Genomic DNA, 17,344 nt, shown 5'->3' with positions numbered 1-17,344 from the left:
GGATACTCATGCAGCCTTATGGAGAAGTCCATGTTGTGAACAAGTGAGGCTTTTTTCTAACAGACAAAGAGGAATGGAGGACTCTAGTCAGCAGTCCTGTAGATGAGCCATCATCAAATCAGATTCTCTAGCCATGGTCAAGTCTTCAGGTGACTGCAGTTCTTATGAGAGACTCTGAGCCAGAGTCATCTAGCTAAGCTGCTCATGTATTCCTAACCACCAGAAACTGTGAGATACTGTTTGTTTTAAGCTACTTAATTTTGTTATTCAGCAATAGATAGCTAATATAATGTCTAAGTATAAATATAATCTTTCTTCCACATGCCTATGAAAGCCAAATAAAAATGAAGATGAGAGGCTGAGAAAAGTAAATTGTGTTTGGCTTACTTTCTATTTTTCTTCGGTGCTCTTTTAGCTTCTCTTAAACCTAGGCCTGTGGGAAAATACTTATTCAGTGCCCCTAAGCTAATTTTGAAGAACATAAGAAAGGCAGTTAGCTTCAGTTATAGGGATATATACATATATCTTTGAACTGGAGGATCTACTTTTGGGAAGACAAATCATAAGATTTTATCAGAGTCTAGTCTCTCCTTTGTAGAATGGTAGGGAGGTCATTACCTCTCTTAGGTTGAGATTTAAAGTTACATTTATTATTCTTTTTTTTCAACCTAATATGACTAGTTTAAAGAATGTAAAGTATGATTTGATTTACTTCTTGGTTTTTGTTATGGAAACAAGAGAAATAAGAATGTATTTCTCCTAACTTCTCTTTATTACACTTTCCATCTTATAATCAATTTCAATAACTTTAACAATAAACAGTAAAAATGATAGACTATACAAAGCATTGCCCAAGTGAATCTATCATGGACCTGTGTCTGAGAATGGCTTCCTAAATAGGGGAAATGTGTTTCACACAAAAAGTCCATTTTCTGTTATTGCCTTTTTTTATTTGGACTATGAGATGCTATATATTTTAAGGTAATCTTAATAGTTTCCTGTCTCTCACTAACAAGAATGACTTGTCATAATGAGCAGTGTAGACACTGTCCATTTGATCCACTCCAGAAAGCTGTCTATTTGATACAAGAGCCAATCACCTCAATTCCTTAGTGGAATGAGTGGAGTATAAGTAAATAAATGAGACACAGGAATTTAAAAACAGGTTCAGTTCTATCAGAAGGAAACAAAGGATTGGGACATTTGGAAGCCTGGTTTAATAAAAAATGTGACAAGACAAAGAATTATGTGTGATAACTGTAGAGGGAGGAAGAATCCTCCCTAATATAAAATGTCCATGAAATAGTTGTTTTCTTCTTTAGGAAGGAAGATAATTTTGTAGCTTAAGAAAAATAGTTCTCAATTCTTTGAAGTTGGAAGACGTATATTGTAAAATGACTATTTATTTACTTTTACCTCCACCAAAAACAATTCAAATTTTCAGTGCTCTTTCTATAATTCATCACATTTTAAAATCTGGGTAGGAATTTCAGATTCCATTTTGGGGAATGGGTTTGTTTGCAGGGGTGTCTTTTTTTGTTGTTATTTTTGCATGTTTTACTTCAGCCGTAAAGTTTTTGTCTTTTGTTTGTTTGTTTTGAGAGGCAAGATACAGACTCGAAAATGCTCTATTTTTTCTTTTATAACTAGTTTACTTTTATCTCAGAGAATTACACAAAAATGTCATACTGCATTTGACTTTCTAATTTTTTATTAGACTGTCTGAAGTGTTTTTGATGAACTATTAATAAAGTTGTTATTCTGTGTTAGGTTTAGGGTTCCAGCTGAGGATGAAAGATAAGTTACAACAAATTTTGTGCCCTGTAGGAGCTGGGAAGTAGCAAAGTGATTCTTAAAATGAAATTTCATGATGTCTTGCATTCACCTATGAGGACTTTTTTTTTCAGTGCCAGGGTCTTGCTCTGTTGCCCCACGCTGGAGTGCAGTGGCGCGATCTCGGCTCACTGCCATCTCCACCTCCCAGATTCTAGCAATTCTCTTGCTTCAGCCTCCCGAATAGCTGGGACTACAGGTGCATGCTACCACGCCCAGCTAAGTTTTTGTATTTTAGTAGAGATGGGGTTTCACCATGTTGTTCAGGCTGGTCTCAAACTTCTGAGCTCAGGCAATCCACCCACCTCAGCCTCCCAAAGTGCTAGGATTACAGGCATGAGCTACGGCTGAGGATTGTTTAACACGCAGATTCTCAGGCCCCACCCTAAAAAGACTGACTCAGAATCTCTGGGGATGGGATTTGAGAATTCACAATGTAATAGGTTCTCTCTGTGATTCTAATGAAAACTATAGTTTGATCTAGTGAAAGTTGGAGGGTAAAGGAATAAACAATTTACAATGTGACTGGAGCCCAGGAACAATGTAAGATATAATAGTAACTTCTAGGAAAGAGCCACTATCTCTACCAAGGGAAATCTAAGTGAAGGCTTAATATAGAAGCTGACATTTGCGTGGTTTTGAAAACGTGCCTTGCCAAGCAGAGATGGAGGGTGTGGCAGGGGGCATCTCAATGACTCATGTTGTCAATGATATTTTCACTAAGAGAAATACACAGTGTATACTCACTAAATGCTTTGCCTAGGAAGTTTCTGTCTGAAGCCTTCCTCCTCAGCCTCTATTCTGTGTTCTTCAGGGATTTCAGCAACTTCATTTTCGTTGATGGTTCCGCACCAGGTTTTGAGGGATTTTAATGGTTAAGAGGCACTTGAATGTAATAAATATGTATATACGTACATATATGTAATAAATACATGAGTGTATACACACACACACACACACACACACACACACAGGCATACCTCACAGATTTTCCAGGTTAGGTTCTAGACCAAACCAATAAAGCAACTATTGCAGTAAAGTGAGTCACACAAATACTTTGGTTTCCCAGTGCATACAAGCATTATGTTTACTGTAGTTTATTAAGTATGCAGTAGCATTATGTCTGGAAAAATAACTAACACACCTACTTAAAAATACTTTATTGCAGATGGGCATGTCGGTACATTCCTGTAGTCCCAAGCCACTCAGGAGGCTGAGGTGGGAGGATCCTTTGAGCCCAGGAGTTCCAGGCCAGTCTGGGCAAACATAGAGAGACCTCCATCTCTAAAAAACCCCCAAAACTTTATTGCTAAAAAATGATAATGATCATCTGAGTCTTCAGCATGTTATCTTTTTTCTGGTGGAGGGTCTTGCCTCAATGTGAATGGCTGCTGACTGATCAGGGTGGTGATTGCTGAAGGCTGGGATGGCTGTGGCAATTTCTTAAAATAAAACAAAAATGAAATTTGCTGCCTTGAGAGACTCTTCTTTTTCATGAACGATTTCTCTGTGGCATGTGATGTTGTTTGCTAGCATTTTACCCACAGTAGAACTTCTTTCAATACTGGAGTCAATCCTCTCCAACCACTGCTTTATCAACTAAGTTGATGTAGTATTCTAAATCCTTTCTTATTATTTCATCAGTATTCACAGCATCTTCACTGGAGTAGATTTCATCTCAATAAACCACTCTCTTTGCTCATTCATAAGAAGCAACTCCTCATACCTCCAAGTTTTACCATGAGATTGCAGCAGTTCAGTCACATCTGCAGGCTCCACTTCTAACTGTAGTTCTCTTGCTATTTCCACCACATCCTCCACTGGTCTTGAACCCCTCAAAATCATCCCTGAGGGTTGGAATCAACTTCTTCCAAACTCCTGTTAATGTTGGACATTTTGACCTCTTCCCATGAATCATGAATATTCTTAATTGCATCTAGAATGGTCAACCTTTTTCAGAAGGTTTTCAATTTACTTTGCCCAGATATATTAATGACTATCTATGGCAACTATAGCCATATTTTTTATATATATATATATTTTTTTATTTTTAAGATAGGGTCTCATTTGTGGCCCAAGCTGGAGTTCACTGGCACAGTCATACCTCCCTGTAATCTTGAACTCCTGGGCCCAAGGGATCCTTACATCTCACCTTCATGAGTAGCTAGGACTACAGGCACACACCACCACACCTGGCTAATTATTCTTTTTTTTTTTTTTTTTTTTTGTAGAGATGGGGTGCCACTATGTTGCCCAGGCTGGTCTTGAACTCTTGGCCTCAAGTGATCCTCCTGCCTCAGCCTCCCAAAGTGCTGGGATTACAGGTGTAACCCACCATGGCCAGCCATGAAATGTATTTTTTAAATAAGACTTGAAAGTTGAAACTACTCTTTGATCCATGGGCAGCAGAATGGATGTGGTACTAGCAGGCATGAAAACATTAATCTTCTTGTATATCTCCATCAGAGCTCTTGGGTGACCAGGTGCATTGTCAACAAGCAGCAATATTTTGAAAGGCATCTTTTTTTCTGAGCAGTAGATCTCAACAGTGTGCTTAAAATACTCAGTAAATCATTCTGTAAACAGATGTGCTGTCATCCAGGCTTTGTTGTTCCACTTATAGAGCACAGGCAGAGTAGATTTATCATAATCCTTAAGGGCCCTAGGATTTTCAGAATGGTAAATGAGCATTGGCTTCAACTTAAAGTCAGCAGCTGAAATAGTTCCTAAGAAGAGATTCAGCCTGTCCTTTGAAGCTTTGAAGCCAGGCATTGACTTCTACTCTATAGCTACGAAAGTCGTAGATGGCATTGTTTTCCAATAAGTGTTGTTTCATCTACACTGAAACTCTTTGTTTAGTATAGCCACCTTCATCAGATATCTTAGCTAGATTTTTTTTTTTTTTGAGATGGAGTCTCGCTCTGTCGCCCAGGCTGGAGTATAGTGGCGCAATCTTGGCTCACTGCAAGCTCTGCCTCCTGGGTTCACGCCATTCTCCTGCCTCAGCCTCCCGAGTAGCTGGGCCTACAGGCGCCTGCCACCACACCCGGCTAATTTTCTTTTTTTTTGTATCTTTTTTTAAGTAGAGACGGGGTTTCACTGTGTTAGCCAGGATGGTCCCGATCTCCTGACCTCATGATCCGCCCGCCTCATCCTCCCAAAGTGCTAGGATTACAGGCATGAGCCACTGCACCTGGCCTTAGCTAGATCTTTTTGATAACTTGCTGCAGCTGCTTCACCAGCATTTGCTGCTTCACCTTACAATTTTATGCTCTGAAGATGGCTTATTTCCTTAAACATCATGAACCAACCTCTGCTAACTTCCAACTTTTCTTCTGCAGCTTCTTTACCTCTCAGCCTTCGTAGACTTGAAGAGAGTTAGGGCCTTGCAGTCGATTAGGCGTTGGCTTAAGGGAATGTTATGTCTGGTTTGATCTTCTATCCAGAACATGAAAACGTTTCTTTACCAGCAATAAGCCTCCTTCACTTTCTTATCATTCGTGTGTTCACTGGAGTAGCATTTTTACTTTCCTTCAAGGACTTTTCCCTTGCATTCACTACCTGGCTGTTTGGTGCAAGAGCCCTAGCTTTTGGTCTGTCTCGGCTTTCAATATGCCTTCCTCACTAAGCTTAATCATTTCTAGCTTTTGATTTAAAGTAAGCTTTTGATTTAAAGTAAAATGATTCTTTTACTGGAACACTCAGAGGCCATCGTAGGGTTATTAATTGGCTTAATGTCAATATTGTTGTGTCTCAAGGAATGGGGAGGCCCAAGAGAGGGAGAGATATGGAGGAAGGTATAGGGTTGGTAGAGCAGTCAGAACACACACATTTATGGATTACAGTCGCTGTCTTATATGGGTGCTGTTTGTGATGTCCCAAAGTAATTATAATAGTAACTTCAAAGATCACCATAACATATACAATAATAATGAAAAAGTTTGAAATATTGTTAGAATCACCAAAATGTGACAGAGACATGAACTGAGCACATGCTTTTGGAAAAACGGCGCCCACAGATTTGCTTGATGCAGGGTTGCCACAAACCTTCAATTTGTTAAAAAATGCAATATCTGGGAAGCACAAAGATGTATGCCTGTTAAAGGTTTTAAAGAAGCCATTTTTTTTAAAAGAGAAAACTTTTAAGAAGCTTTACAGATAGAAGACGGTAAGTATTTGTTGACTAAATGGTCAAGTTGGAGTGAGCAGATTTTATAATTTTATTCTACTAACCACCACCAGCAATTTTATTTTTGATTCTTGTAGATGGACAGTGGTGCCAATGTCTATTCGGCCTTCTGTTTTTTTGTTTTGTTTTGTTTGTTTTTTCCTGCCAAAGGACGGTTCTTAGAACTTCCCATTCTTCCTTGTAGTGGGGAAAATCTGTCACCCCAAGGATACGAATTAGGTAGAAAAGTAATGTAAGAGCCAATCACAATGCGCGCTCCGGAGCGGCTCCAGACTGGCTTCTCCCGGACGACTGGCGGAAGACGAGACTTCGTTACCTCCGTTCAATCGGACAAAGAAGGCCATAATAGTTTAGGACAAGAGAAAATTCCTTGTGGGTTAAACTGCGGTGGGACTGACTGTTACGCAGAAGGCGTAATCGCCAAACTTGTATACACTCTGTATCATGGATACATTATTTTCTGGAATCCTGGAGAAACGATCAGCAGTTGTGATGGCACCAGTACCGAAAATGGCTGTAAGGCGCTTCGGACGCTGGATCAGGTGACGCAGCATCAGGTGACGCAGCCTCAGTCCGCCCCCTTCCCACCAGTGGCTCCTCCTCCTGCTTCCCGGCGTAGCGGTGGGCGTGGCTTGCCCACAGGCTCTTTCTTCTGGGGCCGGGAAAACCGAGGAATACACATGCGTAGTTGGACCCCTCAGGCCCTTCGTGTCCCTTCCCACCCATCTCCCCGCCCCGGCCCTCTGGGCGGGGCTGGGCCGACAGTCCAGCTGCAGCTCGCTGGAGATTCAGTGACTTCCTTGTTGTGAGCCCCGGCCCGGCAGTGTCCCGACTCGTAGCCCCGCTGTTCTTATCCGGGCCGCTAGCCTGAGTCTAGGTCGCAGCCGCAGCCCGACCCCGTCGGTCACCTTTTCAGCGCAGGTCCTTTCCCCGCACGCCCTGCGCTCCCTAATATGCCCAACCCCAGCAGCACCTCCTCTCCCTACCCCCTCCCTGAGGAAATTAGGAACCTGTTGGCAGGTAAAGAGCGGGAAGGCGGCGATAATGCTGTTGGGGCGGGGGCGAGGGAACGGTGAGCCGGTGGGGACAGAAGCATTCAGAGCCCTTATCCTCCCTCCCGGCGCTTCCCACGTCTTCTAGCCAGTGGGGTCGGCACAGGGAGGAGAGGAGAGGGGTTGTTTTGTCTCAGAAAGGGAGTGGACGTGTGTGTTGAAATTTGGTGCGGGGATGGTGGCGAAGCCCTTTTTGGTGATCTACACAAATGGGATCAGGACGTTTCTATGTGCATTGTGAAGACGGTGTGTGTGTGTGTGTGTGTGTGTGTGTGTGTGTGTGTGTCAGAAGGGCGGGGGAGGAAGAGTGGAAGAGGGAGAGAGAATGATAATGATAATGAATGCTGCGTGAGCAGGCAGAAGGGAGCAGAAGTCAAATAAGTAGTTCTTGGGTGGTCTGGCCAATGGAGGTAGAGGATGTAGAGATGCAAAGAGCTGTCAGAGCCACAGGTGTTAGGGGTTATGGGGTGAAAGAGTTTGTCATTTCTAAAACTCCCATTTTTCTTAAACATTCAGCTCACTCACGTTTAAGACTTTTGAAGAAGGTCTGGTTCTCAAATGGCCACTTGTCCCCAGCCTCAGTAATATACTAAAGCAAAAAAGGAAGGATATGTTAAAAGTTGTACTTCCTGTGTGACACGATGAAAGTACTTCATCTTTGTACCCTTATCTTCCCTTTTTCAGTTTTACATTACCATTTATAGGAACTTGTTTTAGGAGCTAAAAACGTGGTTCTTCAGTAGCATTATGAATCCATTACTAGTTCATTAATTTACTGGATACGGAGGTGTGTATGTTCACTAAGAACCAATAATTTATATTTCTGTACAAGGTAGAAAATATATGTTTTTAAGGTAGCACAAATCTTACCTATCTTAATGTTCTGGAATTTCAACCATCATTTATTTTGTCTTGTGTACGTCAGAATTCTGGAAACTGAATTTTGATTTTTAGTTTTAGATGTCTATAAAATATTTATCTCTCAGTATTGTTTATGAATAACTAGATTACAGATTGCTTATTCTAGCTCTTAAAAGGCAGTCATCTAAAATGTGACATTTGATGACACATTTTATATGTTACTCCTATAGCAATGTGAGTCCAAATCTCCTAATATTCTGTCATTCAATTTTGGTGCTTGGCATTATTAATATGGTAGTGTAATATTAAGTGTATGAATGTAGACTTATGTTTGTATGATTATGGTACAGTATGTTGAATGCATTTGTGGTGGGATAGTCTTTCACTCTAAGAAATGCTTGTTGTCATTAAAGGGTACCACTAAGGGAAATAGTTAAGTCTAAAGACTGACTTCAGGCAGCTTTATTGCATCACATGTCTACTGATTTTGTTTTACTACACTTAACATTTTTTGTTTTTACAATGCTGGAATTGTTTGTTCAGAATATTATTGTAATAACCAGCGCAGAAAAATGTTTATCATTATTCCAAAAATAGATGAAACCATTTTCAGGATATTCTATGTCTGTATTTTTGAATTTAAGAAATAACATATAGACCGCTGGGTGCATGTTTTAAAGCTTGGTACCTCCCATAGTACAGTTTGTTATTTGGATCCATAATCATAAATCACAGATAATATGATATGTAGGTCATGAGAACCTTTATTCTCTTATCCACATAGATCACAAGTATTTCCTGTGGCCCTTATTTGTGTAATTTAACTAAAAACTCAAAATTACATATTTAAATTATCTGCCAATGCTAACTTCCAATATATTTCTGCCTTCTCTCTTTAGTCAGGTAATATACTAGCATAACATCTGAAATTATTTTAAAGTCATTTTATTGACATTTTCACTATTTTATATTATTAAAGCAAATCACATATTAAAACACACATGAAGTATTAAAAAATATTACAATTAAAACTTTTGGAATTGGAAATTTGGATTACACTTTATTTTCAGAGGATATTTTCAAGAAGTATGGAAGTGAGTTGGGGCGTATTTATGTTTAAAGAAATTTAACAAATCAGTGTTTTTCAGGTTTTAAAAAAACTTATTTGGAAAGTTGCTAACATTTTATGTTTGACTAATTAAAATCTTTTTTGAGGTAGAGAACGCTTCAAGAATAGATGCTGTCAGCAATTATTTCATGTATTTCATCTAAAAATATTGTTAGCATTGTACATGATTCTTTTCATAATTCAAGTGTATTGGGTAATAGTATATGACTAGATTTAGAGTAACATTATAGAAGTATTTATATTGGTTTGAGTATTAGAGATATTGCTGGCTTATTTAGTCTATTTCTTTGAAACTGAGGAGATATTGGTAATGGTGTTGTAGTTAACAGTTGAGTGCTCTTAGAATGCATGGTACTATGCTAGAATTCCAAGGTAGAGAAGATAAGGAACTAAACTTTTCAGGGGTTTAAAGTCCTTTGTTTTTAGAAAGAAGAATATATAATCAAAAGATAATGACTGTTAAAATAATGTTGCTTAGATGTATCTGTTTGTGTTCCATATGCCTATTAAACTAAATCATTATATGTCATATGTACTGTTTGAAATTTCACCTGCTTAAAAGGGATAGGTACTCAAGTGTATTCTTATTTATTATTTTTCTTTCTCTTTATTTTTCTGTCTGATTATGGCAGTTCTATGCTATACTTTCAACATTTGTTCCCTCTCCCTTTTTCCTTCCCCTATAAAAACCATTCCATAGAAATGTAAAAAAAAAAAAAAAAAAAAAGAGGTTGTTATTGTTAACTCACATGTGTTGTGTAAAGATACCATTGAAAAAGTGGCTATCTAGTTTGATTTTTAGTTATATTTTCTGTGGAGTCAGTCTTGAAGACCTATGCTTTTTAGAAAATGTTGATTATTCTTTTGGTTATATGAACAGAAAAGGACTTACAGAATTTCGTTGTTGAAAGCAAATTTTGAGCTGCCATATGCATTACAGGCAACCTTTGATTTTTTTCTTTTCTACAACAATGGAAAAACAGGTTTAGCCTGGATAATTGAAATCAAAGGACAATCCCAAATCTTGTCCATTTAATCTTCTCTCACATCCAAATATTTTGACTAGGACTAGCAGCAAGAATAATCTTGATTTATGTGATTTTTTTTTTTTTCTCTAGACAGGCAAGAAAGTAAGAGGAACTAGAACCACTTCCCTCCAGCCTCCTTCATTTGTTTAATCACCCTTTAAATAATGGTTTGTTAGTGGCTTGCAATCAGATCTTCTCATTCATCCTCATTCATTTGTTTTAGGACAACAAATTTTAAAAGGAAAGCTCTAAGAAGATGTTATTTTCTGTTTACTAAATTAGCAAATGAAACCATTGTTAAAAGAAGAAAATAGTGATTGTTAGTGCTCTGAAAAATCAAACCAAACCAAACAAACAATAAATAAGTGATCTTGAGGTTTTGTTCACATGGCACTCTTGATTAGAAATACCACATTTTCCCTACTGGGAATTTTTAGGACATTAGAAAATTTTTTCCCACACATTATGTGTGAAGATAATCAATATGTTTAGGGGACATTGATTATCTTCACATTGATAATCAATGTCCCCTAAACATACTGATTATCTTCACACATTGATTATAATGTGTGAATATTTTTTTCACACAATATTATTTAGGGTATATAATCAGTCCCCTAAAGGGATTCCTGTAGGTGCACTAGGTGAAGAGTGCAATTTATTTGAAATAGAGGCAGAATTTTTTCAATGCTGAGTATATTACGGTTTAATTTCCACCTTTCCAAAGTTCCATTTATAATTTGGTCAACATTTTGGTTTTATTTTTCCTATGAGAATTATTTATGGTGTATCTAGTGTCCCGTAACTTCCTTCTGGGACATTGGCTGAGTATGTAAAGGGAAGAGTGCCACCTACTGAGTCACCAATAGTCACCTACCTCCTTAGCACCTGGGTTTTCCTATGGAGCAAGAACAAGCCTGCCCCATTTGGGCAGCAATCACTAAAGAGCATAAAGTTGATATGAGAACATTTAATCTCAAAATGAAATCTATTGTACCTCCAAGATCTTCTTTTCTAGAAATAGGAATATATGTAAATTAAGGGACTAGAGGTTTACAGAGTTTTTTGTATGGGCTAAATAATATAGATGAATTAAGATGTGGTGTTAGGAAAATTATTTGCCTATTTTAAGTATATAATGTCCTGCTTTTTCTTGGGAGGAGATCTTTTGGCATGGCTGTCCATTGAAAGTATTTTCATCTCATTACTATATAAGGCTCTTGATACTACGTATAGTTTTTATAGCTACCCAATCCAAATTATCATTGGTTTTCTTCAAAAAGAAGAATCTAAACATATTAAAAAATTAGCATTATATGAAAAATTTGCAAATGGGCTTATTGCTCCTGTTACCAGCATTAAAGTATTACTAGAGAGAAGGTAGACACAACAGAGTAGGAAAAGCTGCTGGTGATTTGAAACACAGTTTAGTTGTCTCATAAATTTCTGATTAAGTGTCATATATGGGTGATAAAAGTGGCATAGGCTAGATTTTATATACTCATGATTCACTTAGTTTGTCTTTTTCAATTAAAGCTAAGTCTCTTTTTCATTCCACTGAGTTTACATTTCTTTTTCAGTCACATTCTGAACACATTACAATAGATGCTGCCTAAAACTGAATATAGTGTAAATCTCAGACTAATGTGTTATTCACTGTGGCTTCTTTGAAAATATGTAGTAAAAAGATTTTGATTATTGTAAGGTGCTATTTATCAAGAGTCATCTTTTAGGGTTGAAAGATGTTCAGCCTTACCTTTAAACAGCCCAGCTTTCTATCAAAATACATCATTTAGCTTCCCAAAGTCAATTTTGGAAATTTTGTCCAATGATTGGATTGTAAGACTCTGGTATTTTTTACCCATTGTACCATGAGAGCTCTTGTGCCAGTTCATGTCACCTTTTCCATGTTTTAAAGTCCACAGTTCATCTGTAACCTGTAAAAGTGCTAAGTAATCAGGGAAAGACATCAGTTAGAACAATCAATAACTTTTCAATTAGCCATTTTCCAACTTTGGGCATTTGGCTCTGTTGATTTGCATGTGCCCAGTTTAATTGATTTTTATGTTTATCAGTACCTGTTTGGTCAGAGCCATACCCTGCTTTAACAGAGAAGAGCATGTCTTTTTTTTTTTTTTTCCTGATGGTAGCTTACATTCTAGGGTAGGATCCCTATCATATTAAGTTTGGTGACAGCACATCTCAATGAAAGCAGAGAGAAATCTGGCCCAATTCACAATGTAGAGAGAGATGTGGAATTAAGTTAGGCCATGGGGGTGCTGTGTGATTGGTTTTACCTTTATTTTATTGATCTGCGGTTAAGCATATGGTGGTAGATTCAGCCCAATTCTTGCGCCCTCCCCCTCCCCCATACAATTCAGGCCATCACAGAGGCTGAGTGTGTGTATATGCATGGGCCAGGAGGTATTGGGTGGTTGGAGGACTAGGCAGGAAGAGGAGGTGTTACCTTTGTGACTTGTTTTTAACCTCCAGTATGCAAGCCCTATTCTAGGCTGTTTGATAGTCGGGGGTGGTGAGGACAAGTGGCCAAACTGCTTTTCAAGAGTGGGAATCTGTGCTAGATACTACATCCAGAAGCTGAGAGTTATTTTATCATTTGCAAAAAAATTTAAACTGTTCTGACCTGGTGTAGTTCCACCTTTTCACTATGTGATCTGTGTAGAAGTTGGCAGAAAGCAGTTAGTGTGTGTGTGTTAGATACTTGTCCCAACCACTTGCGACTCCAGGGAAAGGTGGGGTGGCTGTTTTTTAGGAGGTCTATATGTTAAAAGGGGGGAAAAAGGAAAATTGGAGTACTATTCAGTGATTTGGTGTGTTTGCCTCTTAGGGGGTCTCCATGGCAATTGAGAGATTTCTAACTTAAACTGCTCAAGATTGCTGAGCCAGTATACGTCAACTTTTAATTTTGTTTTCAGACCTTAACATTTATGGACAGAGCAGTTGTAAATCTGATCTTTTCAGAGGCCTTCTCCCCCAGATCCTTACAGCTGTACCGTGAGATAAGGTTTACTCTTGACAGTGTTAAGGTGTAATAGGAGCTAAAATCCCATCACGTTTACTTTCACCAGGATAACTTTTTCCTGCTGATGACTTGGGCTGGGGTGGAGGCTGATGGAGATAGGGGTAATTCTGGGGTTAAATGCAAGCAGTGCAGACTCTGCAGTCTATTTGGCTGCCGGCCCGGAGGCAGGAGATGGGGGTGGGTGGGGGTAGTTAGACCTGGTAGTTAAACCCTTTCCCGCGGGCGCAGAGTGGGCCTCCCACGCTTCTCTCCCGTGGCCAGTATGCGTGAGAGTGTGAGTTGAGCCCCTGCCTCCGAGGAAGAATTCTAAAAACCGGGCTAAGGGTCGAGCGAGGGAGGCTGACCTTTTCTTGTTATCAAATTACTGCGTTTCCCTGAATTACGGGCACTCAGGAATGGTGAAATCTACATATTAACCGAGAAACACGACCCTCAAAGGAAGGTAGAAGAAGGCTAACGCTCTTGCTAGTTTACTGTGCTTGCTAGTTTACCGTTTGCAGGGCTATTTAGAGCACAATAAGAAGCTTCAAATCTCTTCTCCAACCAGCCAGAGGAACACTTGATTCGCCCAAGACTCTTATTGCTTGCGTTTGAAATATTACCCTGGCTCTGAGCTACAAAGCCACAGATCCAGCCCCATTTGTCTAGTGAGGGCTCTGCCCCAGACCCGGCTCTCCATGCTCACTGCTCCGCCTGAGAGGAACCCTGGGGTTTAACGCTGAAGTGCGTTTCTCAGAGGGCAGAGCTGGAGCATCTCGCAGCCCTACAACTTCTTTGCGGCGCTTGGTCTGTCTTTGCGTTGCGAGATCAGGATCCGTGTATTGCTCAGACACCGGCCGAAGGCCACCGGCACGTCTAGGAGTCTCCTGTGCCTGGAAGAGGCTGGTTTCATTCGATTCTAAAAGAAACGGGTAAAGTGTAGATTTTAAGAAATAACCTAGATTTCAAAAGCTTAAAAACCAACCAAGTTTGGTTGTGGACAGTCAACAAACTAAAATTATTTCGGGAACTGCTTCCAGTTTAAAGTTTTCTATTTTTATTTTTATTTTTATTTTTTTAAGCAAAGCAGTTTCTACTCTCTCCACATCACCTTTGAGAAATAATCACGAAAAAGTCACTGTTTATTAAATAATTTTAGTTGCTTTAAACCTTTTCTGGGAAAAGCTTAGGAATAAGTATATTTAAAAAGGCTACTCTAAAAAAAAGACCATACCCAATCTCTGAATTTCTGCCATCCTTGAAAAATACTGATTCTTCCTACAGTCCCACACTCTTTCAAAAAAAACTTTGTCATAAAATAGTAACATGGATCAGTATTTTAAAAACATGTTTGGGGGCGTTAGAGGGCACTATGTAGAGTGTTTATTGCAGCCTTTTTTTTTTTTCTGAGTTTTTATAAAACTGAAATGACCTTTTAAAGAAAAAAACTCTTGGGGGCAATTCGTTGTTATTACTTCCAGTGATAGAAAATAGATTCTGTTTGTTTAAACTTGGATTGTATAATGAAAATATAAAATAGGCAATTAAATACTCATGGAAGAGGGAATCAAAGGCAAACATTGAGTGAAAATAACATTAAGCAGACTATTCCCCAGTCATTGGGCCAGTGATTCTTCCTATTGAGTCTGGTTGGAAGACGAATCAGCAGTAGGGATGTTGCTTCTTCCCTTATTCCACTTTCTTGCAAAAGTTACTGTAATGATCTCAGGGGAGCCAGTGATCTTTTCCATTTCAGCTAATATCGAAATATCCAAAGGTTGCTTGCTGTTCTGGGCACAAAATTTAAAGCTTTTAGAGCAACATGCTTTTTCATAAGTTTTGTTATTTTGAATTCACTTTAGAAGTCTGTGTCTAATTTGCACTGGTACTAGATTATGTCTCTATGTCCCCCACATCAAAATATAACTCAAAGAAAGAGAAGCTGTGACATTTGCTTTCATTTCATTTTCGTACTTTTTTTTAACACATTAGTTGTTAATATAACTCAAGGAAAGGGAAGCTGTGACATTTGCTTTCATTTCATTTTGATACTTAAATTTTTAACACATTAGTCGTTAATAGACTTCAAATCATAAGCTATTTTTTAAAATTATTACAGTATTCTTAATTATTTTACTTGTCATATTGACTTAGTGAAAAATTACCTTTACACATTTATTATGAATGTATAAAAGTTTAATCGGCTTTCCTCATTGGATCAAGATACTTTTGTAATCAAGAATTACAAACATTCTATCACATATACTAGGTTTTAAATGGTTAATTGTAAGTACAGTTGAAAGATTATTAGATTATTATACTACTTTGAACTATTTATACGTAATATTGTTTTGATGCTATACAAAGTAGTTAAGGAAAAAGAAAGTAAAACACAAATCCCTTCCATATGAAATAATCAATGATTTATAGCCATGCCTACTTAAACATCTTTTAATGATATCCTCCATATTAGATATTTCAAAATGAGGTGTGAAATTCTGAAAATAAAATTAAAATTGCACAGTATTTCATGAATAATAAGAATGAAACTAGTATAAAAATTAAACCTGTAAGGACTTGTTGGAATTTTACACTAGAGAGACCCAGACAGCATCGTAATTTAGTTTACTAAAATTAAAAAAAGAGGCTATGAGGGAATGTTACATGAAGCCACAGAAATCTTGTTTCTTGGTGACTATATTTTTATATAGTGGAAGAACTCATGTTTGTACTTCTTCCTTAAGAAATATTTCAGGTGGTAATACCAAGGCAAGAAGCAAGAGCTCACAAAACTACACAGCTGGTTATCTTTTTTATTTGAGGGTAGTCAGAATGAGTGTGTAGGTAGGAAGGAGGAGGGCTTGATTTGGGAATCTTGGCTAGAAAAGTGGATTTACTTTTTCCTTTAAAGCATTACATGTTGGATATACCTGAAAATTGATTATACTAGGGAAAACAGACCCTTGCCAGAGACATTAGCTTGTATTGACATAATAATATGAATGACATTTTCATACAGGAACTTACAAAATACTAGAAAATGATATTAACACATGCATAAAAGCTTGGTGCTTGCTTCCATATAAAGAATTTGTTTTATGGGGCACCATAGTTTATTAAAACTTGGTGTGTGCTTCTTCCTTGTTTAATGATGCCAAACATCCAAATAGTATTTGCTGTGGTAAGCATAAGTAGAACTTAAAAATTTTATTAGCTAAGTGGTGATCAGATTTGTTCAACTTAGTATTTGAAACACACTTCAACTGTTATGCTTTGGAATGATAAATAACTATAACAAATTGTACAGGTATTAACACTTATATGTAGAAACAATCATTGTCCTATTTATCTTCACAAAACCTTTATTTCTTATAATTTGTATCCTGTTTCTTATATTGCATGGTTTAGATGTTGAAACATTTGTAGCAGATATACTGAAAGGAGAAAATTTATCCAAGAAAGCAAAGGAAAAGAGAGAATCCCTTATTAAGAAGATAAAAGATGTAAAGTCTATGTAAGTCACTTACCTTTTGTTTACTGATTTCTTACATAGAAGCAGTTTTGTAACTAACATTTTAATAAGAAATCGATTATTATGGAGTTAAATTTTTCATGTTCCAGTTTAACTGATGTTAAGTATTTTTGAAGGGCAAAAAATATATTTCCACTATATAGTTTTTAAACACAGATATGCTTATCATAGTACCCTTCTTGATTATGTATTTTTCTGAGCATTCTAGCAGAGTTCAGCTGTTTATTTTGATTATCTGAGGGTATATTTGGTTTAAATGATAAGACAAAGGTGGATTGAGGATTTTAATATACAGAAAATACCTGACACTGAAGAAAGAGAATTCTTTTAATTGTTACTACTTTAAATGAATAAATGTAATATATTTACATGTCATAAGTATTAAAGATATATCCTCATTTTACTACTGTACTTAGATCTTTAAAAATTATTTTATTTAAAATTTTTAAGCATTTTGGAATTGTCATTTCAGGACAGGAATTAGTTTTTTTCTAATGTGTATCTAGGTGTGTATTTTTAATATAGATTTTGGATTTTAATTATTGTTACTGATTAGACCTTGTTTTGATTTTTCAACCTCATTTAAAAATATGTTCTTTATTTTGTAGCTATCTTCAGGAATTTCAAGACAAAGGTAAGTTTTCATGTTTGGCAAACTTGAAAATTTTTTTCCTCTGTGGAAATTTTCAATAGGATAA

General features: G+C 37.5%; 1 protein-coding gene across 1 annotated transcript in view; it reads left to right on the top strand.

The window, feature by feature from the left end:
* Window positions 1-6,576: 6,576 nt before the first annotated feature.
* The window catches only part of SKAP2 (src kinase associated phosphoprotein 2), a 196,482-nt gene continuing 185,714 nt past the window's right edge, over window positions 6,577-17,344 (top strand). The window contains exons 1-3 of the mRNA XM_003807911.5: window positions 6,577-7,042; window positions 16,523-16,628; window positions 17,255-17,280. Coding sequence (XP_003807959.2) covers window positions 6,976-7,042; window positions 16,523-16,628; window positions 17,255-17,280 — 199 coding nt within the window. The 5' untranslated portion in view covers window positions 6,577-6,975. The remainder of the gene's footprint in view (window positions 7,043-16,522; window positions 16,629-17,254; window positions 17,281-17,344) is intronic.

Source organism: Pan paniscus, chromosome 6 (assembly GCF_029289425.2).
Source record: "Pan paniscus chromosome 6, NHGRI_mPanPan1-v2.0_pri, whole genome shotgun sequence".
NCBI lineage: Eukaryota > Metazoa > Chordata > Mammalia > Primates > Hominidae > Pan > Pan paniscus.
The sequence above is the reverse complement of the archived record's forward strand: the minus strand, read 5'-3'. Positions and strand labels throughout refer to the sequence as shown.